The sequence below is a fragment of the Triturus cristatus genome, chromosome 3_2 (genome assembly GCF_964204655.1).
Source record: "Triturus cristatus chromosome 3_2, aTriCri1.1, whole genome shotgun sequence".
In the NCBI taxonomy this organism is placed as follows: Eukaryota; Metazoa; Chordata; class Amphibia; order Caudata; family Salamandridae; genus Triturus; species Triturus cristatus.
Window position 1 is genome coordinate 1,102,597,276 of NC_140584.1, and position 25,993 is coordinate 1,102,623,268.

Genomic DNA, 25,993 nt, shown 5'->3' on the forward strand with positions numbered 1-25,993 from the left:
TGGCAGATCGCCTTGCCCGATGGGGCCAAAGAGAGGTCAGCATTCTCTACACCAGATGGGCACTTCCAGTTCCGAGTAATGCCATTTGGGCTGAAGAATGCCCCTGCCACCTTTCAGAGGTTGGTCAACCAGGTGTTGGTTGGACTGGACGCGTTCAGTGCCGCCTACCTGGATGACATCGCAGTGTTCAGTGCCACCTGGCCCGACCACCTGCGCCACCTCTGGGAAGTGTTGATGGCGCTGCGCCGAGCAGGCCTCACGATCAAGGCGAGCAAGTGCCAGATCGGGCAGGGTTCCGTGGTGTACTTGGGACACCAAGTGGGGAGTGGCAAGGTGGCACCCTTGCAACCCAAAATTGAGACCATCCTGGCTTGGGAGCCCCCCAAGACGCAGACCGCAGTGAGGGCCTTCCTGGGGCTCACTGGGTACTACAGGAGGTTTGTCAAGGGCTATGGAACGATTGTTGCCCCCTTGACAGAGCTGACTTCCAAGAAGCAGCCCAGGAACGTGATCTGGACTGACACCTGTCAGAAAGCTTTCGACACCCTGAAGACTGCCATGTGCACGGCGCCCGTGCTCTTGGCCCCTGACTTCTCCAAGGAATTCCTAGTGCAGACAGACGCTTCAGAGCATGGTGTAGGGGCTGTTCTCTCACAGATGACTGAGGAGGGCTGGGACCAACCCGTAGCCTTCATCAGTAGGAGGTTACTTCCACGGGAAAGTAGGTGGAGTGCAATTGAGCGGGAAGCATTTGCTGTGGTCTGGGCGCTGAAGAAGCTAAGACCCTACTTGTTTGGGTCTCACTTCCGGGTTCAGACGGACCACAGGCCCCTCAGATGGTTGATGCAAATGAGGGGTGAGAACCCAAAGCTGTTGCGGTGGTCCATCTCCCTACAGGGTATGGACTTTACGGTGGAACACCGTCCTGGCACAGATCACGCCAACGCTGACGGTCTGTCCAGGTATTTCCGCCTTAGTGACGAGGAACCCCCTGGGCAAGGGTAGTTCTCCCCACATTTCAGCTGGAGGGGACACGTGTTAGACCTGGCACCTTGGCGTGAGTTTCCCTTCCACTTTTTTGAGGGTGTGCCTCGATGTTTTGCTGGTGTTGTCCGCTCAGGGCACTGCGCCACGGCTAATCCGTGCCGCAGTGCAAGTGCTCCCTAGGTAAAGTGTACCTGTAATTGATGCTCATGATTGGTTTATTGGATTTACTGTCAGTCCCCAGTAAAGTGCACCAGGGGTGCCAGGGCTTGTGAATGCCAATGCTGCTGGTGGGCTTGCAGCGCTGGTTGCACCACCCACAGAAAGCGGCCTTGTAAAATGCGTCTAGGGTCTGCCACCGCCGACCCTGCATGCAGTCCCGGACTGTCGCGCTGACTGCGCAAGTGCCCCCACTTGCCAGTCCCTACACCTTCCCTTACCTACATATTAGCCACCCCTCTGGTAGGCCCAAGGGCAGGGTGCATTGTAGGCATAAGGTAGGACATGCCCTGATGTGTGTGGCATGTCTTAGTAGTGAATTACAGCCATTTTCGTTTTTCACTATTGAAGGCTACCTGCTCTCCATAGGCCAGAATGGGCTGCTGGAGTCACTACACGCTGTGACCCCAGTGGACTCAGAGAGCATGGTAGAATGTCAAGTTTAGTATGCCTGAACTCAGAATAATAAAATACTTCTTGTAGTCAAGTTTATTTTAATATCCTGGGTTTGTAAATACTACTTTTAGAAAGTATTTACTGACCTGACCATTTCAGTCCGCCTCTGCTGTGTGTGTTCTGCCTAGCAACAGTAAGGAGCAGGGTTGGGGAATCCCCAGAGACAGGTTGGCTGCCAGGTGGTGGGTAGAGAGATGACACCAGGATGGGTGGGAGGAGTACACCTTAACTCTTGAATAGACCTGTGCTCTGCCACCACAAAGCCGGCGCCGCCCCCTGCGGAGCGGCTGATGTCTCTGCCCTGCTGCTGAAAGGAAAGAGCAGAGTCACCATAACAAAGTGCTCCAGAACTGGACTGGGCCAGGCCCAGGCCCCCTGGCGCTAAAGAACAAAAGAATCACTGTATAAAAGTAGGAGCCTGGCTCCTAAGAAATCAGAATCCTGTTTGACCACAAAGAACCTCTGCCCGACTAGAAGGAGAAGAAGACGCTGGAGGAGCTGGCCTGCTGCTTGCCTTGCTGAGAAAGGAGAGGAAGAGACTTACTGAAAAGACTTTGCTGCTTTGTGCTTTAAACATTCTCCAAGGGCTTGATCTGAGCTTGCCCCCTGAACAGAACCCCAGGACCAGTGGGTTCTTTGTGCCTTTGCTCGTCCTGAAACTCGAGCCGTGTGTGTACCCCGCTTGAGGAAGACTGCGCCCCTCATCGCCCCTCCTAGGGCTGTGACACTCGGGAGCCTGCCTGCCTGCCTTTGCCCCCCTTGAGAGCCCCGCTCCGACCGGAGTCGCTCTCTACCCCGGGCTAGGCCGCCGGCACCTCTGCCACCGCCTGCTATTGGAGCGCGCTGAAGCGCTATCACCCCTCCCGCCGGAATTCTTGTCCGACGATCGTGATCCCCGCCGGGCCCCCAGCTGCACGGACCGTGCCCTGTGACCCCGCTTCGCGATCTCGCCCTGAGATCAGGCCGCGCCGCCCCCGCTGAGGAGACCCCCGCACCGCCGTGCTGAGGGTCGTGGGCCGCGCCTGCCTGCCTACACGCACCTGCTCAAGAGGATCCAAAGGTGCCCCATCACTGCTGAGTCGCACCCTCCCGTGCCGACTCCCAAAAGCAACTACACGTTCTTAAGAATTCCAGTATCGGGCTCGGGGCCCGCCACGCCTTATTTCCCCGTTCGCAGGAGCCGATTTCTGTAAGTACTGGAACCACAAGTAACATTTGCGAGACAAAGTATCCATTTGAAACTACGAACAAAGAACATTTGCCTGCTTTACAACCTGGTGGCATAGCGAAAACGTTATTGGTCTTGTGATAAGTCTGCTGAGATATATATACCTATTTTTACATAAAGAAGCGTATTTTTCTACATATCCAAGTCTGGTGTCCGTTTCTGGGGGGATTGATGTATTTACTGTGTGTGCGATTGTAAGTGCTTAACCAACAACGCCTGAGGAATCGCCTTGGCTGCTCACGCCACGCACCTAGAGGGTGAGCAAGGGTCATTCACGAGGGGTTATCCTGCGCCCTGACATAGAGGAGAGGGTTCCTGCTTGACACAAGGACAACCTTGCGCCAACCAGAGACCCCCAAGTCTAACAGGCAGGCCATTGGGGTCCATTGCTTTCCCTGTTTTTAGTGCCTGAATTGCCTGTATTACTTAGTTTTCTGTCAGCTCCAGTTCTAGACTGTCTCTATCTGGCTTATCGAGGGTGGGTATATTGAGTGTGGTTAGAAGTTCCTTCACCTCAACTTGGGTGCGAAGGTATCTGCAATTCCCTGCCTTTCTCTGATCCGCTCCACCACTTCGGCGGTGACCTCAAAGACCCACCGCGAGGCCTGCTCCCACCTGTCTAGCCACGCCAGTAATTTACCTGCACTATCACCTATTTTGTATAGTCTGTGTGAGGCTGCCCGAAAATGCGCTTTGGCTTGATCCTCAGCTATGTCCATGTATTCCTTCTGCTTAATTTGTACCTTGTGTTGCGCTTCTTGGGTATCCGAACACACCAGACCTAATTATAGCCTTAAAGGCCTCCCGTAGGATTTGATGTGAGTCCACCGACCCCTTGTTTTCTTCAAAATAGTTAATTGATGTTTTCAATAAATCTTCTCTAATACTTGGAATTTTGAGATGCCATGGATTAAATGACATGTGAGATTTTTGAGTTGGGAGTGTGGCTCCTTAGGTCAAGGTGATTGGAGAGTCATCGGAAATACCCCTTGGGAGGATTGTCTCACGAAATTGTGAAAACTGGTCTGCCAACCCAAATACATAATCTATTCTGGAGATACTTCCATGTACTCCCAAATGGGAAGTATATTGCCAGGCGGAGGGATTGCTTACACGCCACACATCTATAAGGCCGATTGATGATAAGAACTCGGCTAGCGCTTTGCCTGCACTGTCTTTTTGCCTGGCCGGCCAACAATCTACTTCTCCATTTAGGGCTGCGTTGCAGTCTCCCCCAATCAATAATTCACCCTGTGGCAACTTCACTAGGTGGGCACCCAAATCAGCCAGCGCAGAGGAGTGGAGCGGCGTGGGGACATATAGCGAAATAATATGTAATAATCTACCATCCCAGCTTTCCAACAATGTCACAAAACATCTGAGTGGGTCATGCGTCACCGCTCAAACCATAAATGGAAGGGACTTATGTAATAAGATGCCCACCCCTGTTGAATCTACTGGTATATCCCACGTGTGCTGCTAATTTATAGCCACATCTGTTGAATGCACAATAGGACGTACCCTGTATATGAGTTTCTTGCAGCAGGACGATATCAGGTGCTCGTCGCTTAATATATTTCAATACCACTTCCCGCTCAATTTTGTCCCTAATCCATTTACATTCCAAGAGAGGATCACCAGTCGACTAGGGGATACTCCTCTATTGACGTTATCTTGCATCTGGATTATGTGGAGATATGGTCAGGGTCCTGTCCGCCCCATAGGATTCGATAATCTGCCCCGTAGTGACTTGAGGGGAACGGTCGGTGGAAGATTTGCAATCTATTCCCAAGTCAGTCAGAGTAGTTTGCTGCCTGTTCCAATGTCTTGACTATCTGTGTAGTATAACTACTGAACTGAAACTTCCCAAGAACAAAACTGTCCCCCACCGCCCTCTCCCTGCTTCCCTGCAATGTGGACCAGAAACTGCCCACCCCCGCAACGTTGTAGATTGCCTGTAGCCCCTGTACCCCTGTACCCCATTCCTCAGTAACGGGGAGCGCGGCCAATCACCCGCCCATGCATCAGAGCCCCCCCAACAAGTAATAAGTGTCCCCACAGCATATTCATATAGTTACGATTAGTTTGATCTCAAGTCGCCTCCAGCGCAGTTCTCTCAACGGTTCCGGGTTCTCTCTTCGCTTCAATGCGAAATAGCATTTCCCATTCGGTAAGGTCACGTACACTGTTAGGTGTCAAATGAGACTATTCCTGATCTTTCTGTGATGGTGGCGCATACAAGCATTTCAGTGTCGATCTTTATCGCCGCCCGTCTGTGGCAACTGCACATTGGGCGGGTGTTGGCCTTGGGTAGTTCTCTTGTCAACTATCTATGTTTTTTCATTTCGGTGTCATCCTGGCTGGCGCCATTCCTTCTCCTCCCGTCATCGGTGGGAGTGGTTCCTGTTGTCCCCCGGTTTTCTCCAGCCATCAAGCCAGTCCCACACCTCCACGGAAGAGTTGAAGAACCACGTTTTACCCTCCGCCACCACTCGGAGCTTGGCAGGAAAGAGCAACGCATATTTCAGGTCTTTCTCACGCAGCCGTTTCTTAACTTCCAGAAATGAGCATCTAAGGTTGACTGTAAAATCCAGGAAGAAGGTTATTGTAGCATTTTCATAGCGCAATGGAGGTGCAGAGCGGGCGGCCTGTAATACAGTATCTCGGTCTCTAAAATTGAAAATCCTTGCCAGTATTAGTCTGGGAAGGGCGCCCGGTCGCAGAGGACCCCCCAGTACTCGATGGGCACGCTCCACGGAAAAATAGTTGGAGAGCTGTCGGGGTTGCAAATGTTGTGTTATGAGTTCCTCAACAAACAGATCAGTTGATGGGCCCTCTGCTTTCTCCGGAACTCCCAAAATGCAGACATACGTGCGCGCCCCTCATAATCCTCCAATCGCGCTTCAAGGGCAGTCGCTGAGGCCTTAAGCTGTTTCACCTGCGTCTCGAGCTCTTTAGTAGTCTTATTGAGTGTGATTATAGAGTCTTCCGTGGCTTTTACTCAGGGTCCCAGATTCCAAAGGTCAGCGTGCATCAGCGAAACTTCCGAGGCCACCATATCAATCTTGGTTTCGAACGTTGAGCGGATTCCCTGAATGGCAACCATCAAGTCTTGCAGTGAGGGGCTGCCTTCTCCCAGTCCGGACTTTGGGCATGCTCCTCCCCTTCTACTACTTTGAGGTGAGTAAACTTATCTAGTTTTGTTTGATGAGACATCTTTGCACCTTTATAGGCTGCCATTGGTTATCTCCCCTTCAGGTGGGTTGGGGACGTCCCCCAGGTCTCTTTCTGGCCAGTTGTCCTGCTTCCGTTATGCCACTGTTTTAAGCGCAGCAGTCAACCACCTTGGAGGTCTCTCCGCCACTGTATCGCCGCCACCGGAGCCTGTCTCTTGTGCTTCTGCCTCTGCAACAATCTGACCCACTATTCTTGGGCAACTGCAGAAATGCTGGTCTTTTAGCACTGAGTAGGTTACTGTCTCTGATTTCTCGGGCCCGGGTAGAAACTGTGCTTCCAATTTTCTGTCTCCCACCTTAATATCAGTCGTGCTCTATTGTCCTCTTCGTGGGAGTTTCACTTTGTTTATATGCAGGGTCATCCAGCCGGGCAGCTCCTAGGCTTAAGGTTTGTGTCAGCAGCAACCAGGCCAATTATGGTCTCGCAGCTTGCCCACACCTCACCGGTGTTTTCACAGCCGCCCCCCTGCCAGCTCAGTATGAAAACAGCGGTGGCGGCTGCAGCGGGCCGCGGCCAGCACACCACAATGCCCCTCGTCGATGCCTCTCCAACACTGAGGCAGAGCAGGTAGCTTTGGTCAGCACTCACCAGCGGGGCCTCGCTGCTCGAATGTCCTCCATGCGGGACCAGTCAGTAGGCATGGCGGCCGCCGGCAGCCCCCAGTGTTCAACACTATCTAGTTGCACTGCTCCGTTCACCAGTCCTCTCAGTCATGGCAGCCGTGTCTCCTCTATGCTTTAGGGTTCTTCAGCCGGCGGGCCTCCGCTCCTCTTCTGTCTGACGGCGCCAGGGATCACATCACTCTTATGCAGTCACCGCGGTTCTACCCCGCTGCAGGCTGCATTCATCGATCATGAGTTGCACCTGACTGTCGCCGCTCACTGCACTTTGTGTACCTGGTTGTCACTGCTCTTAACGTTTCTTTGTGTCAGAAAGGTTTATGCTCTTAGCACTTCCATGCAGTCGGCAATCACAGGCTTTGGCACTTCTCTGTACCTGGTTATTACTGCCTTTAGCATTGTCGTATTGTATGAATAACGGCTCTTTGTTAGGCTGTAGCATAGAATCTCTTGTCTTGACTTCACCAACAAATTTCTGGCCGATGACAAACAAACTTTCTCTAAAGTCCTCACTTTGTTCACAGGCCTTGCACTGGCAGGAGTGGCGCTCTGATTCCACATATGCCAACCATCAATTTTTCACTTCGACTGAGGCACACGCACAAGCAGTTTGCTGGACCATGGCAAAATCTCCGGGAGAGCACTCTTGATTATTCATGTCGCAGGGTTTACATAATCCCCTACCTTGTCACCAGTTGTAGTGTCCTCCCCAGCCCAGGTACATGCAAATGATCATGCCACATGTGGAGCTCGATATTGCACGTCTTTCTTTTTCACAATGTAACCATTAACTGAACTTTCTACATCTTGAATTTTCTTAACCACACCCAATCACTTATGTCACTATACTATGAAGTCCGTCAGAGACCAGAGATGTCCTGCTATCTTTACATACACAACACTACACCACCTACCTAATGGCTTCTGCCATACAGAAGACTGATTTTTGCTCTTTTACAAAGCCATATTGACCATTCCTTTAGAGCAAAGACTCGTAGTTATTATTCTTAGGGAGGCTACTCTACATGGAAGTGCCCTCAGCTTTGATAGACATTCTGGACATAACGATCCATGTTGTTTAGGTCATCCAAGCATTGTTACTTTTGAAGCCCTGAATTGGCTGACCTCTCCATGAAACACCTTTCAGAGAGTTTGTAAATAATACATAGGATTTCCAGAGGTTACTTCTGTAAATTGTCTAAATGTGTTTGTTGTGTATCATCGCGTGTGTATCAGCAAGTACCTGACATGTACCGCTCTCTGTTTCTTGCAGGTGTGTATGCAGTACTTGAAGGACACCAACATGCTCTTTGTTGGGGGTCTTATGATTGCAGTTGCAGTCGAACACTGGAATTTACACAAGCGTATTGCACTGAGAGTCCTGCTCATAGTTGGAGTCAAACCTGCACTGTAAGAAATGCCACCCCCTGCTTTCTTTTTTCATCAGGTTACCTATTTGTCACAATGCCCAGTTTCAGAAGGGACATACCTTCAATTATTTCTGTAACGCTAGTTTTGTTTCAAAATATTATTCAAATGAAAATGTCGTAGAAAAATGTAACACCACCCAGAACATCAAATTTCAAAGATACACACATAGGAATAGAAGATTCCAAAGGTCAGTGACTGACAAGACTAATTTATATAAAATTTAAACAAATGCTGAAATATTGAACTTACAAAATTCAATTGGTGGTACAGTGACAAAAATAAAGCATATAAAATGCTAAGTGCTAAGCTACATATTAATGAACATTGAGAGTAACTTGTGGTTCCCGTACTTCGAGTATAAATGACTGGTAATACTCATACTACATACAAGGAATAGACAATTGCTGGACAGTATTTCATTCAATGTAAGGTTACCAAGGGAATTGGATGGCATGATAATCCAAAAATATTTAGCAAATGCAATATGAACCCCAAATTGGTATTCCAGTAGTATAACACACAGTTGCCCATTAGTCATTTCATATATTACCTGAATAATTAAGGAATTATACATCCCTGTACTGCATGGAGACAACTTAGAGGCCCAGATTTACTAAGGTTTTGAATTGGGGTTGCCTCACTTTTTTGGAACAGTCCAAATACAAAATGTATTGTGGGATTTACAAAGTCATGCAAAACCCGATGTTTTGTGGCTTTAAAAAAAACAAAGTAAAGTAACGCATGGAAGTGCATAGCGCATCCTTGCGTTAACTTGCCTTAGGGAGGTGTTACTTGGGTGAGGCATGAGTGTACCTGTGCATCCGCTGCTGTATTTTGACTCAATCCCATATTTACTCAACTCAGTAAACATGGGTTTGCATCTAAGGCTGGCATAACCAAGAAATATATATTTATTTCTCCTTCTTACTTCCTCTGTGCATGTGTGCTGCCTTATACAAGTCTCCAAAAATAGCCTCTACAAATTATTTTTGTTAAGAAAGATATCCCTTCCTGTACAAAAACTCTTCTGATCCCAACAAAGGCGCCCTTGCGGCGTGGTGCAAAGCAGCCTTTGTTGGCGCTAGGCCGCCACAAGTTTGCCAACTATAGTAGAGAGCAGAACAGTACTATATCTTTGTAAATATGGCACAGTTTTACATGTTCCCTTTCTCTCACTGCGTTGCATGAAATATTAATAAATATGCCTCAGAATTCATGGAAATTGCATCTTTAGATTTAGGCATGGATCATAATTTCTGGGTGTGGCATAATGATCTAGAATACATCTTATCAATAATACTTAAAGTAAAGAAGATTCTGTGGAAAAGCCACTTTGGCCATGAGCTATTCAGGAGAGTTTTCTCTGAGGGTCACCTTGGAACTATAGTCAGATCTATGGTTGCATCTGTGGTCGAATAGCAATATTTTTTTCTGTCTCAACATAAAGATCTTCAATAGGCTACAGAACATTCAGTACTATAGAACATCTGCCAAGTAGGTAGCAAATACTAAAAACGTATTAATAAAAAAAGCCTAGCGCCCATAGCTATGCAGACTAAGGCACGAGTTCTTTTATTTTTAATTTAAATTTACTAGTCTTAAATTTAGCATTTTGACCATATGCCAAGGGTAATACCAGTTTTTAAAATCCCTAAACTCTACTTATGGGACAGACTTTAAAATCAGAGAAGGTATTTTTGCCCATGATCCACACTGCCCTCACTTAAAGACGTGCTACAAACCTCACCTTGCCTCGAAATGGGACTGAATAAATACAATTACATCTTCCTCAATCCAATGAAACCTCAATAGCTCCCCTTACTGCCCTGCACCATCTTTCAAACCAGCTGCATCATCTGCAAAGCCATCACGACAAGATTTTCCACCTATTTGCCCCTATTTGGCTAATCAATTCAATATCACTGGGCATTACAGCAAACCAGCATCTAGGACACCGTAACATTTAAGACAAAAAAGTGCAAAGAATTAAAAACAAGGTAAGAGGCCTTCTCCAGTTCTGCATCTAAGATCTGCAACAATATCTGGGTATCTATCTGGAACATCCCACTCCTGCCACAGATGAGGAAAGAGTTCAAGACACATTTATTTAAATGGAATAACAGTCCACTTCTGCTCCTAGAAGCCTGCTGCCTCTCCGATAACTCATGGGCTGAAACTTTGTCTATGGCCCGGGACAGTGCTTTGCTGCCATTCTGCTAGGTTTGCAAGTTTTAAATTCTACATGCATGCATACATATTGAATAAAATGGTCAGCAGAAATGTTCTTATCATCAATGTATACATGTGCTTTTTGTGAAGGAGCCATATTAGAAATCGAAAAAACAATAAGCAATTGTTTCAAAATACAAAGTAAACTTTGAGAATCACTCCCTGCATGGAAAGAGGAAAAAAGGAGGCGAAAAAAAGTTGTTCTCCTCGTTGCATGTCCTTACGCCTCTTCTGGGGCGGCGTAGGTTTCTGACGCCTTCCCAGGTTTACAAAACGTGGTAAATCTGAGAATGCAGTAGAATCCATGGGTGTTGCATGGGAGCACCCACAGCAACACCCATGGCACGCCCCTTTCACACAAAGTGTTGCGTGAAAAGGGGTTGTATTTACAAGGCCATGAAAAGCCACGCAGAGGGGGCTTTGTTTGGCCTTGTAAATGCGGCCAAGCACACTGTGCCGCCCACTGTGCACACTGTGCCGCCAGCGCATCAAAAAAAGCTTTGCACTGGCGGCGCAAGGTGCTTTTATATAAGCTCCTTGCTTTATAAGTGTCTTAGGAGGCATGGAAGACTGCATGGATTTGTGCTTGCTTCGAGCAATGTTTGTTTTAATATCAGTGAAATACATAGTAAAAACCAGCCCAGCAGACCATAAAATACACCCACCAACAGCCAAAAAGCTGCCCACACGCTCACCTGTCAGACCAGCCCGTCGGGCACTGCCAGACAGCCCTAAAGGCCAGTCCGCCCTGCACATTTGCGTGTTTGAGGGGACACTGCCGTTCTGCTCAGAATCGTGGCACAAAGAATGCATGCGGCGTCTTCTCTGCGCTTTCTTCATTTTGCAAATTGAAGCCCCTGACAGACCGCACCATCATCCACATTCATGCGCTATATTTGTCCCGCTCTAAATTGCAGGTCTCAGCGGCTCATTCACTGCTCAGAAGCAATGTTGACAACTCCTGACAAACACAAACACCTCCTTTCTAACATAGCAATTTTGGTCACCACCTGAAGTACAATGTTCTTCTCTTGAAGCTAAGACATTGCAATTATTTTTGTGTCGACTTCATGAGACTAACACTGAATCTCACCATTCTCTGTTTCACAAAAACAACTTCACATAGCAAGGGGCAGCAATACCTTTAGCAGCTCATAAGCAAGGCACATTTTATAAGTGGGGTTTGCTCTGAGCATTCCCTACAATGAACCTCCTAAAACAAAATGGCCCCCAAAGACGCAGGGCTGGTCATGCTTTCTTGCTTCTGAGTGCTCACACCGAGCAAAAGGCATGGCTTTAAAAGGAACAGCATGTCAAAGCGTCCACTCTAATGCTCGTGGGCTCTCACAGCGTTCTGCAACGGAAATGCAAAAGAGAAATGCTTTCATACCCAGAACGAATGCGTCCATCATAATGTGAATAATTAACTTTGGTATCATTGGAGATGCCAATGATTATATGTCATTAATGTCAACAGACATGTGAGAAATTGTCTAACCTAGAGAGGGCTTCAGCTGTTTTGCCTCATGCAATTAAAAAAAATCCTAAATGAAAAATACACGCATATCTATATATATACGTTTCTCTTCTTATTTGGCGCCCAATCAATGGAACTCTGTCCCACACAATATCTGTTTAACATCCTGCTTTTCCATTTTCAAGCAGATTTTGGAAACTTGGATGTTTTCACTTTGTTTGCATGGGGTTTCTATCTTGGAATAAAGTTTAACTAAAACTGACAAATTTAGCTGACTGCACTTTATTCCACGTGTTCACACTTGGCTCATCTCACCCACACACTCTACTCGTATAGGGCAGGACATAAAACATCCAACTGCTCCTCCCATTTTAAGAGTTGTAGCCCCTTGGCGTGAGGAGGAACCCTATGATGAAGCATGCCTCCTTATGGTGGGTGAGGGTTCTCATCCATAAAAAAAGGAACATTTTACAAGAAGATTGGGGGGATACCTGGGATGCAGGAGACATAGAGGTATAGTAGGGTGAATAAGGGATAGTATGCTAGAACTGACACATGGGATGAGGGAGGAAGGACCGAAGATGGGTTGGCGCACATCGTCTCTAGCAGGTGATGGGACTTTACAATTAGACCACATGTAGATGGGTTACTTTACCATGAACAGGGAGCAGGGAGCGGGTAGGGAGGGTGAAATATACCAGAACTGTACTGTTTGAATAATGATCTGCTGATGTGTTAATGTGGTGCTCTCACACTCATTGTTCGTTATACATGAAAAACAATAAAAACATTTTTTTTTATTTTCAAAAGTAACTTTTCCTCTTGTGGATTTGTCAGAAACGTTTACTGTCTGCTAAACCTTTGTAGTTTAACCTACATTTTGTAGACCCGGGGATGCTGTTTTGTGTTCAGTTAATCACAAATGACAGGTGTAATTCCCAAATGACAATGGGGAGGAGGAGGACCCAAATTTCCAAAGCGTGATTTAAGCCAGCAGCCTTGGGTACCACCTCCTGATTTACACCAGTGTCCAGGGAGTGGTCAAGGAGGTGTACTTGTCTTGGAGCTTTGAAGATTCTCACACTGTTTATGGATAAGAGCGCACTAACGTTTACAACAAGCCGGTTCCGGGGGGGGGGGGGGGACCTCGAAGGAGACATAACAGTCTAAGCATATAATATGGCCAGCATTGGATAAATGCCAGTATGTTTAATAGCTGTGTCTGGTATTCCTTGGAAATTCGGACTTCGTTATAATTCTTTTTTAATAGCTAGATACTTACTAAGAAGTGTTTTCTGCTATTTTACCCCAATGAGTTTCTTATTTACATTTTCCAAATGGATCCAGTTAAAGGTGCTTTTCATTTGAACCTCACTATTCCCTGCCCAGCGATATTTTCATGCCCGTAACTCACACTTTTGTGTACAGGCTCAATGCACACACCTCATCTTGACATACAAAGCTCCCTCTGCATTTATTGCACCACGTGGGAGAGAATGTAAGCTCTGATCCTGGTCTCCTGTTACCTTTGGTGCCTGCATCTTTAAACACCGAGAGGCAAGTATGTGACTGTGATAATGCCGGATTCTTGCCTACCTGATTATCTCCAAGAATCCTCTCTGGTCGCCAGGATCTTTTTATTTGCCAGATAGCGTGGAGGGGATGAACACAATTATCAAAATATATCTACCACAATTGGACTTAATTTGGAAAGGATCACTGACTCAGGATCTAAAATGTATAAGATTTTATTACAACCAAAAATAACTGAACATACAAACACCTCAAAACAAGGTGTAAAAGGTAAATGGGCACTAATACAAATGCAAGCCTACGTAAGATTCTCATCCGACTAGAACGAAAAGAATTACAGATTCTAAAATCATCAAAAAGGCGATTGTAAGGCCAATATCTAAATTGGGAATCATTAGTCAAAAAGAAGAAAACATTAATCTGTCCCTACTCTACCTCTATGGTGACATCCCTACTTAGCATTCCCATCCCAGGCAAGAGAATCAAGAAAAAGGTGTCAGAAGTGAAGACTCCTTTAAGAAGTACCTTCACTTAGTCAGAGCTCGTTCTAAGATGCTCCTTCTAGCTTCCCATCTAAACCTCATCTGCTCAACCCACGGGACACTGTCCCTAATACAAAACCCCAAAATCATAGAACACGCCCTTCGGCACACCTCTTCAGCCAGGTCTTCTCTCGGTAGTTTTCCACAAAGTTGTCTTGCATCCAACGACGGTTAGCTTGACCTTGGGTCCCAGGCACCATGCGCAGCAAATGTATCTATCTTGCGTTCCAATGCACTCCCCTGTTGGCTTCTCACAGCATCCTAACTCCTAAAACAAAGATCTATTCTCTTTAACGAGCTAAATGTCCTTGCACCTGCAACAGAACCATGAGAACGAGAGAAACCATTTCACATCTTTAGGATTTTACATTTCTCTGCAACCCAAAGCCTTTACCTAGGGAATCATTTTCGGCCTACAACATTAGCTAACATAAGGAACGAACAGGCCTTCTCTTTAGCATATATGTGATCAGGCCTTTACACATTAAACACTCTATTAAACCACACTCTAAGCATTAGTTCACTATTCATGTATGTGGATAAGCAACCTACGCATAACACTTTAACATGGCACACGTTTAGCCTAATACATTGCATTGTACGGAAACTAATGATTATTCATTTGTTGAATACATTCGCAATAACTTGCAACGTTAATCCTCACAAAGCATTATTACATTTCTAATCACCTCTAGGATAAACAATTACATCAATACATTTCTATGACACTTCTAAACATACATTGATTAATATGCGGGTGCTGGCTAACAGTGAATATGATGTACCCCTACAAATTTCAGTTTCTTGTGACGCTCTATCAGTTCCCCCCTTTGATGACAACTGTCATCACACCTTCACAACCACATTCCCTTGGAGAAAGAACTGACCTAAACAGTGCTTGTTGCCATTTTATTTTGTCGGAACCTCTCCATTCTCTTAAGATTCTGGTATTGACTGTCCTGCAGTCTAGCCATTCGCCTCTCACTCGATCTAAGAGCTCTTTCAACTCTGTTTCCTCTGTACCACTTACAGGCTCTGATGAGACCCCACAAGCAGATCACACTAACCACAACATTAAATAGAGGCTTCAACACAAATCCAAGAAAACCTTTTCCCAAGATCGCAAACCAACTTCCCACACGACCGAATCCTTTACCAATCTTCTCCCACACACCCTCTTCAGCCAAATCCGTAATCTCTTGGTGAATCGTGGTAATGTTGTCAATATATTTCTCCAGATCTTTGCTGTTATCTGGAATATACGTGCAACATTCTTGAACTTTCAACAATTTACAGACTCCACCCTCTTTTGCCAATAACACGTATAAAGCAAGACGATTTTGCAAAACCATAGTTCTTATCGACAACATCTCTCCATCTACCAACAACAAAGACCTTGCCGTATTCATTGACAACTCATCAACCACAGTCGCCAACTTTCTTATCTTCACATCATTCAAAACCACACCCAAACTTGGTATCATCGCTCCAAAAATATCACCAATCACTGCTCCTGCACTTGCAGCTCTCCGCACTTTAGAATGATGTCCAGTCTCCAAAAGATTTAAGTCTTCTGTATGATAAATCTTCGGAAAAATAATAGCCAAGTAACATGTACCATACCAATTTGCAGGCAACCTCACGTAGGCATTCCTTCCACACACAAAATACATAGTTGGAATCACTTGCACCGGACCTTGCAAAAAGTTCTTAGCAGAGTCCTCCATGGTAAAGGTATGATCGCACGTACTCTGTCCTACTGAGACTTTTTCATAATAAATCTGAGGACGTCTCACACACAACTTCCCCTTCTGCGTCTGATCTAGCGCTATAGGTCCATAACTTCCCTTAGATCGGTGTAATCTCTCCTCATAAGTCCAGACTACCGAACTCTCTCCTGTATTCCGTGTCTGGGTTAGTTTTCTATATCTATCCTCTATCTGGCCAATACATTTCTTTTCCGTTTCCGACAATAAACACGTTAGATTATGTCGGTGAGCTTAAACCGTATCCAAACTCAAGGTCGGTATGAAATACTTCCGAAGTCTGTCCTCTGACTTATAATAATCGTACTTATTCAAATGCTTATATGCCGGTACTTCAGGAAGTATTGCATCATAATTGAAAAAGAAATACTCAAATTGTCTTCTCTCATAAAGGATGCTAAGCAATAAGCTGCAAGAAATCCCATAGTTAATGGAAGATGATGGTATCTAATACCCTCATCCACGGAAGAAGGTAGCTGCATGCACACATAGCAATCTTTAGCATCCATTGCATCAACATACTCATACAACAGCTTCGCATAAGCATTAAGCTTAAAGTCACTTCTAGACAGATCCATATGAAACCTACGACTCTCTTCGAGTCTTTGAGCTTGTATAGTAACCTCTGTCTGGCTAGAGGTGGTAGGTGTAGGTGTCCCCTGTACCTCCCCCTCCTGCCCATGGGAAACGATATACGAGGCTACCACTATCACAACTATAGCAGCTATCACTACCCCTAAAAGTGTACCTATCACTAATTTAGCTCTACGGTGGGTTTTTCCAGCATCCGCCATCTTTGCAACGTTCTCAGAATTTCAGTTTAACAGCAACAAGAAAAAGTCTCTTTTCTCATCCGAGTATTGCTTGTCAAACCAGTTCACACAATGCCTTGAAGATGGAAGTCCCCTAGCAATTTTCAGTTCCTTATTTACACAGTCCACAAAAAGACTTCCTTAGCCCTCTTTCAGTGTCCTGACGGAAAGTCCCTAACTTTATTCTTCTTCCACTCTGGCCTAGGTTATCTTCTTCTTTTGGACCTTTATGTACAAGAAAGGGTTTTACTTTTAATCCAGAATGATATTCGCTCCCAACAGCTCTAAGACTCCTTGCAAGATCTCAAGACGAAGGATCACCAACTCCTGATGTGGTGGTACAATAGCAAAAGTCGGAAAAACCAGTGTCTCCAGATTCAACTCACGAACTTTACTCAGAAGCGGTGGATTCGGAATATTGAGGGTCAGTATTTCTTCGGTTTCCAATCCTGGAACTCTCAGCAACACTTCTATTTTCAAGTTCGGAGAATTGCTGATCAATGTCAGGGATCTCAGCCTCACTGTGCTCGGTATGCCTGGCATCAGTCACAGCGTATATCCAATCTGGTGAGGCGTACCTTTGACACGGCACTCTTGCTCTCCTTAACCTTCTCAGATTAACTCGAGCTTGCTCTTCGTCACTTTGCTCAGATTCAGACGTTTCAGAAACTGGGGCAAGATCTCTTCCAGGTGCCAATCTCAAGTTTACCCGTCTCTGGTTCACGGGCCAAACTCTCTCTGCTTCAGTGGCACTTCTGCTCTCCCTTCGAGTACCCTGTGCACTACTTCCTTCTTCAGCAGAATTTGACTCTACTCCACCCACAACAACACTTTCTCTGTCTGAGTCAAATTCGGGGCTTCGATTTGCACAACCCCTTTCAGCTCGGTCTAGTGCACAACCAACTGCATCAGCAACCCTCACAGCTTGGCTTGCCCTCTCAGATGGCTCTGCCACCTCAGGTGGATTTTCATTCACGAGAGGGGCTGTATCTTCCAAGGGTGCTGGAACTCTGTGGGTATGGGAGGCATGCACCCAGTTTGGCAGTCCCCCACACTTCACTGCCGTGTTCGTAACCAGTATTACCTGGTACGGACCACGCCAACGAGCATCCAGGCAACTCTTCCTCACGTGTTTACACACAACTACCCAATCCCCTGGGCATAGGTCGTGGCACAGGTCACTTGCGGCTGGAACGACTGCTGCTTGCACCTGCTGAGACACAGAACGGACTACGTCAGCCAGGCCCTTACAGTAGTCGAGAATCAAGTCATCAGTGATGTTAATCAAAGCAGTAGCAGGTATTGCTGGTAATCGCATTGCTCTCCCCATGAGTATCTCATGAGGTGACAACCCAGTCCTCCTATCGGGAACACTACGGAGGCTCATGAGAACTAAGGGTAGTGCGTCAGGCCATTTCAGTGATGTCGAAGAACACACTTTAGCCATCCGTGCTTTCAGAGTCCCATTAACTTGTTCCACAATCCCAGAAGCCTCTGGACGATAACTGCAATGCAATCTCTGATCCACATTTAAGGCAGCACAAAGCAATTTCATGATCTCACTATGGAAATGTGTCCCTCTGTCTGACTCCAAAGAGGTCGGAAAACCGAACCTCGGGATAAGCTCTCTCAGTAACAGTTTAGCTACAGTGAGTGTGTCACACCTACGTGTTGGGTAAGCCTCCACCCACCTTGAAAAGACACATACCACAACTAAGATGTACCTCAACCCATTGCACTCTGGCATCTAAATGAAATCCAACTGCACCCTATTGAAAGGTTCTCCTGACCTCCCACTGTGGCCCAAAGTCACAGCAGTTCTCTTTCCTGCATTCATCTGCTGACATGTAACACACCTCTGACACACAGCTTCAGCTAATGCACGAAACTTCGGATTCTACCAGGTCTGTCGAAACACTCGCATCATCGCGTCTCTACCAAGATGTACAGCACCATGTATCAGTCGTGCCATTGGGTTCAACAAACATTCTGGCAACACAGCTCGTCCATCATTCGGAATCCATACATCCACATCTCCCTTTTCACATCCAGCTCGTATCCAACTGCTGGATACATCTCTATGCACACACGCTGATTCGCAACCTTGAAGGTCGCATCATCATCCCTCGTCTGTACTTCTACTCCCTTTGGGGTACAATAAATGGTGCAATTCAGCTTGCACAACAGGTCTCTACCTAACAGACAAACTGGACTGGAGTCGCACACCACGAACTGGTGCCGATCTCTGAAATTTCCTATCCTCACTGGAATTGGCTCGGTCAATGGGCTAGTCATTTTCTTATTTGCTACACCAGCGACTTGGATTGATTGTCTAGAGAGGGGTAGGTCAGGGACTACTGCAGATCGTACAGTAGACCGAGTAGCACCGGTGTCAACCAAAAAGGTTGTAGGGTGACCATCAATGTCTGCTTCCACAAATGGTCCCCTCTGATCTACTTCCAAGACTGCTCCAAGCGCGCAGTCCTCTTCCCCTCTCAAGCACGGTTGTGCCAACGGATCTGGGCTGTATTCCTCACTCCCTTCAAACATGGGCATCTGTAGGTAAGTTCGGACTCCCTGTTGCATATTCGGTATCCTAGGTGGTTGAGGAACCTGCATCTGCGGAACACCAGACTCCCCTTTGACCGTCTTCGGTCGAGTCACTGTAGGGACCATGTCCGCCACAGGAACCTGAACTACCTCTCCTTCTTGCTCTATCTGATTTAACGGGTTGAAAGGACACTCGCGTTTCCAGTGTCCAATCTGGTGACAAAGATGACACGCAGTGGTCTTTTTCAATGTCGCCACTACCATTCCTGTCTTAGGATCAATTGACTTTGGTCTTCCTTGACCCTGGGCGTTCTGGTTTCCTCCTTGATTATTTCCCTGTTTTCTTCCTAGAGTCCCTCCATTAGACTGTCCCTGAGCTGTTTGCATCTGGACGAGCATCAATTTGTCTTTTAACTTCCTGTGCTTTGATTCTATCTCATCACAACAGTACCTAGCATACCGTAAAATCTCATCCACTGGTTATTCTGCCAACAAATCAAATGCGCTGTATCATGAGACTAACTTCTGCCCTCAATCCCAACACAAATTGTGAAACAAACTGTCCCATGTCCTTCGTGTCTAACACGTCTAATCCACTGTACTGTTTAAACCCCTGCAAAAGTCTCTCATAAAAGTCATGCACCGTCTCTTTTGGCTCTTGCACTGTCCGATCTATCTTCACCCAATCAATGTCCGGAGGTGAGATTTTTGACTTCAACCATGTGATCACCTGCTCGAACCTTTTCATTACTATGGGCGACGGACCATTCGAGATTGGGTCCCTGTCAGGCTCTGATGTTGGCCACTCAACAGCAATTTTACATGCTGACCACAAATCACTCGGAACCACAATGTCAAATAATGTGTTCAAATCAACCCACAACACCTTCGAGATTTTGACAAACCGATCAACTTGCTTGTACCACTCCACGGGCTTTTCCCTTAACCGAGGAAAATCATTTGTGAATGCAGCCAAATCACCCCTACTCCACAGTACATGCACATATCCTCCATTCTGTACCTCTCGTAACGGGAAATTCCCTATCTCCGTCATCCCTCCACCTGAGGGTGGCGTCTCTCCTATCGCTCTCCTCGAACTTTTCTTCTTGGACCATCTTTCTTCCCACTTTTCAAGCATGATCCATACACGCATTGCTATGATCAAATCCTTGATATGGGTTCTCAAACCCATGATTCTCTTTTCTTCCAATTCGTGGTCACTATACTGCAATCTATGACTTCCATGCAATGATTTTGTTTTGGATAAGTCCACATCATACCTTTTGGCCAATTCTGACAACTTCTCATGGGCAGTTCGTGCCTTGCGAGTCACATCCTTCGCTACAAAGAGTAACTTATCTTGTTCGTACATGCATGTTCTCTCAAGAGGCAAGTTCCCACTTATGATCTCATCTACCTCTGCCTTTAGCCTCACAACATCTAACATTTTCCCCTTCAGGGCTCCCTTCAGTACTTCCCTACAAGGTACACCATCCCTTTCATCATAATCACATTCCCGTTCCTGAGATCTACTCTCTTCTGACATACTCATAGGAACTGAACAATTCACTATTGTGCCTCGTTCACTTTCTACTGTTCTCACACTCTGATTCTGATTCCTCACTGGTGGTGCCCACATCGTAAATCTGATCTTGACTCGGCCAAAGACCTCGGCCTCACTGGTCTCACATCTGTCTGTCCCCTAGAGGAGTCTGCTGTAGCTGGCAATGGCGTACTCCATTCTATAGGCTTCGGAGTTTGCTCCATTCCGCTCACGGATCCATTTCCTTCAGTCACACTCCTCGTTCCTACAGCTGGCTGCACTGAGCTTCCAACTTTCTCTTGATCTGGGTCATAAACAGAAACGATAGGTCCAATGGTGACCGGTACCTTTAGAGCATCCGGTAACCGTGCACCTCTCCCAACCTCTGTGCTGGCTGCAGGCTGGTTTCTAGTACTGTCCGTCCACAGTCTCTCGAAGTTGTCGACCTCGGTTGGTAACTGTCTGTCCGCGTCCGGTCAGACAATCACCTCTGATAGGTTACAAATACTCAAATTCCACGTAAAACAACCCACGACCAGCGTCGGTTACTCACGCACTCACACATTCGCTCCCCCTATCTCGGTCCGGGCAATCGATGACGTCTCACGATCCCCTTCTGGTGGTCAACAAAATCTACCTTGGGTGTCTTCTACACCACAATCGCTTAAGCTACTAGTCGGGCCTAAGACTTTCCCGGGCTGCGCGTGCTCACAGCCTGATCTCACACTCACTCAACACTCACTCCAACTCCGCAAGACATCACACAACAAAACAACACCGCAATCTACAAACATCTCACCCTATTCATACTCACTCCTCCACAAACTGCTGCTTTCCGCCGCACTGCTACTCTCCGTCAATCTCCATCAACCGCCGTCGTCCGCTGCTCGCCATCCGATGAGTCACCATCACTTGACTTCTATGGGCCTCAAGGATCTCTTATCCTAATCTAGATCTCCCCTCACTATCGGAAATAACCATCCTACTCTGCTACCAACTGATAAGGACGGATTCTTGCCTACCTGATTATCTCCAAGAATCCTCTCTGGTCGCCAGGATCTTTTTATTTGCCAGATAGCGTGGAGGGGATGAACACAATTATCAAAATATATCTACCACAATTGGACTTAATTTGGAAAGGATCACTGACTCCGGATCTAAAATTCATAAGATTTTATTACAACCAAAAATAACTGAACATACAAACACCTCAAAACAAGGTGTAAAAGGTAAATGGGCACTAATACAAATGCAAGCCTACGTAAGATTCTCATCCGACTAGAACGAAAAGAATTCAAGATTCTAAAATCATCAAAAAGGCGATTGTAAGGCCAATATCTAAATTGGGAATCATTAGTCAAAAAGAAGAAAACATTAATCTGTCCCTACTCTACCTCTAAGGTGACATCCCTACTTAGCATTCCCATCCCAGGCAAGAGAATCAAGAAAAACGTGTCAGAAGTGAAGACTCCTTTAAGAAGTACCTTCACTTAGTCAGAGCTCGTTCTAAGATGCTCCTTCTAGCTTCCCATCTAAACCTCATCTGCTCAACCCACGGGACACTGTCCCTAAAACAAAACCCCAAAATCATAGAACACGCCCTTCGGCACACCTCTTCGACTAGGTCTTCTCTCAGTAGTTTTCCACAAAGTTGTCTTGCATCCAACGACAGTTAGCTTGACCTTGGGTCCCAGGCACCTTGCGCAGCAAATGTATCTATCTTGCGTTCCAATGCACTCCCCTGTTGGCTTCTCACAGCATCCTAACTGCTAAAACAAAGATCTATTCTCTCTAAGGAGCTAAATGTCCTTGCACCTGCAACAGAAACATGGGAACGAGAGAAACCATTTCACATCTTTAGGATTTTACATTTCTCTGCAACCCAAAGCCTTTACCAAGGGAATAATTTTCGGCCTACAACATTAGCTAACATAAGGAACGAACAGGCCTTCTCTTTAGCATATATGTGATCAGGCCTTTACACATTAAACACTCTATTAAACCACACTCTAAGCATTAGTTCACTATTCATGTACGTGGATAAGCAACCTACGCGTAAAACTTTAACATGGCACACGTTTAGCCTAATACATTGCATTGTACGGAAACTAATGATTATTCATTTGTTGAATACATTCGCAATAACTTGCAACGTTAATCCTCACAAAGCATTATTACATTTCTAATCATCTCTAGGTTAAACGATTACATCAATACATTTCTATGACACTTCTAAACATACATTGATTAATATGCGGGTGCTGGCTAACAGTGAATATGATGCACCCCTACAAATTTCAGAATCTTGTGACGCTCTATCAACTGTATACTTATGTATTTGATATTCATAGAACTCAAACCTAGGCAAAAGGAAGTGGAGCATTGCACAGAGCCAGAGGCAACCATAGAGTCAATGAGTGATCAAAGAGGTAGCTTGCCTCTGGATGCAGAAGCATGCTGTTTCTGCTTTGGGATGTAGTGCACTTTAATTAGGTGCATCTTCAGCTCCTTCCTAAGTGTGAGCAGCCCTGGACTGGTCCTGATGGGTACGGGGATGTTACTCCAGATCCTAGGTACATAGATGAAAAAGACTTGCTACCTTGTTTTTACTTCTTTACATTTCTTACTCTCTAGTCTGATGTTGTCCTGGCTGCTGAGGGTTGCAACAGAAGGAGAGCTGATCTGCATGACAAGGGCAGTGATGGTCATAATGGCTTTGTAAATGATACAGCTGGCTTTACAGATGATGCAGGCCATCAAGGGTAGCCAAATGAGTGCTATTGAGATGGGACTGTTGTAATCATATTTGTACAAGCCCTGGATAAGAAGTGCTGAGTAGCATGCCCTGAAGTGGGCCTATGTGTGGACCTGGAGGCTATGGATCAGGACGTAACCTCCATCCAGATGTACCAGAGTCAAGGACCCAAGCAGCAGTTCTAAAGTTGCTATTTTGAAGAAATGGTTTCACTTTCTTTAGAACAGATAGCTGGCCCGACCAACTTTGATCTCTTCCAAATGAGTTCCTTGAGGATGATGCTGGTGTCCAGAGTGAATCTATGTGACTTGACATTTAGTGAAAGTTGGGGTTCAAAGCCATCAAGTTTCATGTCATTATGCCAGGTTTGTACTATTTCTTGCTTGCTTATTCTTGATGTAAAGCAGGAATGCTGTCTTGGTTAGATTAACTAGAAGCTGAACATTCAGGTCTGGATGAGGGGTAGACAGTGTTTGAGGTGCTGGATGTCTGGTATAAAAGAGACTCTTAAGTAGACTCTATATTGTCAGGATACTGATAACAAAGGTCACATGTGGCCCAAGGAAATGGGCACTGTGGTGTGAACAAGCAACTCGCAGCCAATACCCAGCTACTTAAATCCAGGGTCTGAAATCTGTTCTTTACCTGCTACAATCAATGTCACCCACAAATTAAGGGCAGCAAGGTTATGGATCTTCCAGTCTCCATGCCTTCTGTACCAAAAAGAGTCCGATCGGGGTAGAGGCTGTCACTTGGGCGGGCCGCGTTCAGGGTACCGGAAACCCTGTAATATATTAATCAAATAGCTTCTCATTCCCAGTATTATCATGGACACATCGGTTAGTTGCAGCAACAAGTTTATTCAGGCTGCACAGCGACGCCTTTCAGCTTGATCAAGGCGTAAGCTGAAACGTGTTGCTGTGCAGCCTCGTTATATATATATTTATAAAGATGACAGAAAGAAGCAGGAATAGAGCCTAACGAGTAAGCAAATTACTAAACGACGACGACACAGCACCTTCAATCAGCTTTAATACAAAGGAAACCCACGGAGAAGGAAAAAAGAGGACAATCATGTGTGATCGGGGAATTACAACAAAACCGCATTTTGGAAGTAAATAAATGGTGAGAGAAGGCCACTCTGGAGAAATACATTGAGTTCAAAAGAGTACAGAGAGGACTGAGAATCTTAATAATGCCTACTCCGAATGATCTGGACATGGACCTGATAAAACAATGGCACTCTGACACAAATGATTTTTCCTTTAAACTAATCAGAACTTTGATCATACACGCAGAAAGGAGACTGGAGAAAATGACTGCCAAAATCAAAGAAATGGAGGAAGAATTAGATAAATATCCCACAAATGATGAAAACAAAGAACTAATTGAAACAATGGAGAAGAAAATAAACAAACATGAAACAGATGTCGAAAAAAGTAGGACGGAATGTACAGGAACAGAGCAGTGATGGACAAATGCGCTGGCAGCGAAACAATAGGAACTGTTGATAGTTCAGACATAAGCTTGGCAGATGAGGTATCAAACACATCAAGTCTGGATCTTTTCAGGAAGATGCGACTAGTCCAGATTATAACAGAGCAAAGAGGAAGAGGAACAACATAGGGGAGAGGAGAAAGCAAAGTACAACCATAAGAAGCAGAAAACGAAGTAAAGACCAAAATAAGGAAGAGGAAAGAAAAAGCAAAGCTAAAGAAAAATCTAATCAAGAAGGACTTAGTGATTAACATCTCCAATAAAACCTTAAGTCCAGATCAGATACAACTGCTAAATAAAGGGCTAACCTTCTGCCCCAACAAGGACTTCAACATATCAAACTTCCGCATTGACCTGTACAAATTCTGCCGAAAAATTAAACTCAACAAATATTTTGAAAATAAACCATAGAACCCAACGTAAACAACGATGGCCAGCACGGACATATCACCTCTAAGTCAGAAGGACATACCCACCCTAAGGACACTAACCTCATTAGGGGAGGGCCAGGGGAGGGCCAGGAACCCAGACCTGTAGAATTGGAACAACCTCTGGAATTGGACAAAGAATATTGCCAGAATATGGGCATTGTCACATGGAGAGGAGGAAATGGTGGGCTAAGAACACAATAAACCTTCTGCTCACAACTCTCACCGGGTAACAAAATTGACTAATTCCATGAAATTATGGTAGAGGACATCATTCAAATAATACTGAATAACTCTCAAACCAAAAATAATAAAAACAAAAAATCATGGAATTTAACACCGGAAGAGCACAGAGCCCGAAAAGAACTAAAAGATGATCCTCAGATTATCATTAAAGCCTCAGACAAAAGGCGGAAATATCGTGGTTCAAAATCTCAACCACTATATAGATGAAGCTAACAGACAACTGGGGAATGAGGATCACTATGAAAAACTAAAAGAGAACCCAATGGAGGCCTGGACTCGAGAGTACCATCTTATGTTACAGGAATGGAAAGATCATGGACTAATTGACTTTGAAGAATACATGTATCTGAAAGTTGACCATCCTATTATCGCAACAATTTGCGAAACAACTACCAAAGGTGCATAAGTCAATCCCCAACCTACCGGGAAGACCAATAGTA

The 25,993-nt window shown here is 45.6% G+C and overlaps 1 protein-coding gene across 1 annotated transcript in view; it reads left to right on the top strand.

The window, feature by feature from the left end:
* Nucleotides 1-25,993, top strand: part of SLC13A5 (solute carrier family 13 member 5) — a 321,734-nt gene that overhangs the window by 209,747 nt on the left and 85,994 nt on the right. The window contains exon 4 of the mRNA XM_085649894.1: nucleotides 8,018-8,154. Within this exon, the coding sequence (XP_085506020.1) occupies nucleotides 8,018-8,154 (137 nt within the window). The remainder of the gene's footprint in view (nucleotides 1-8,017; nucleotides 8,155-25,993) is intronic.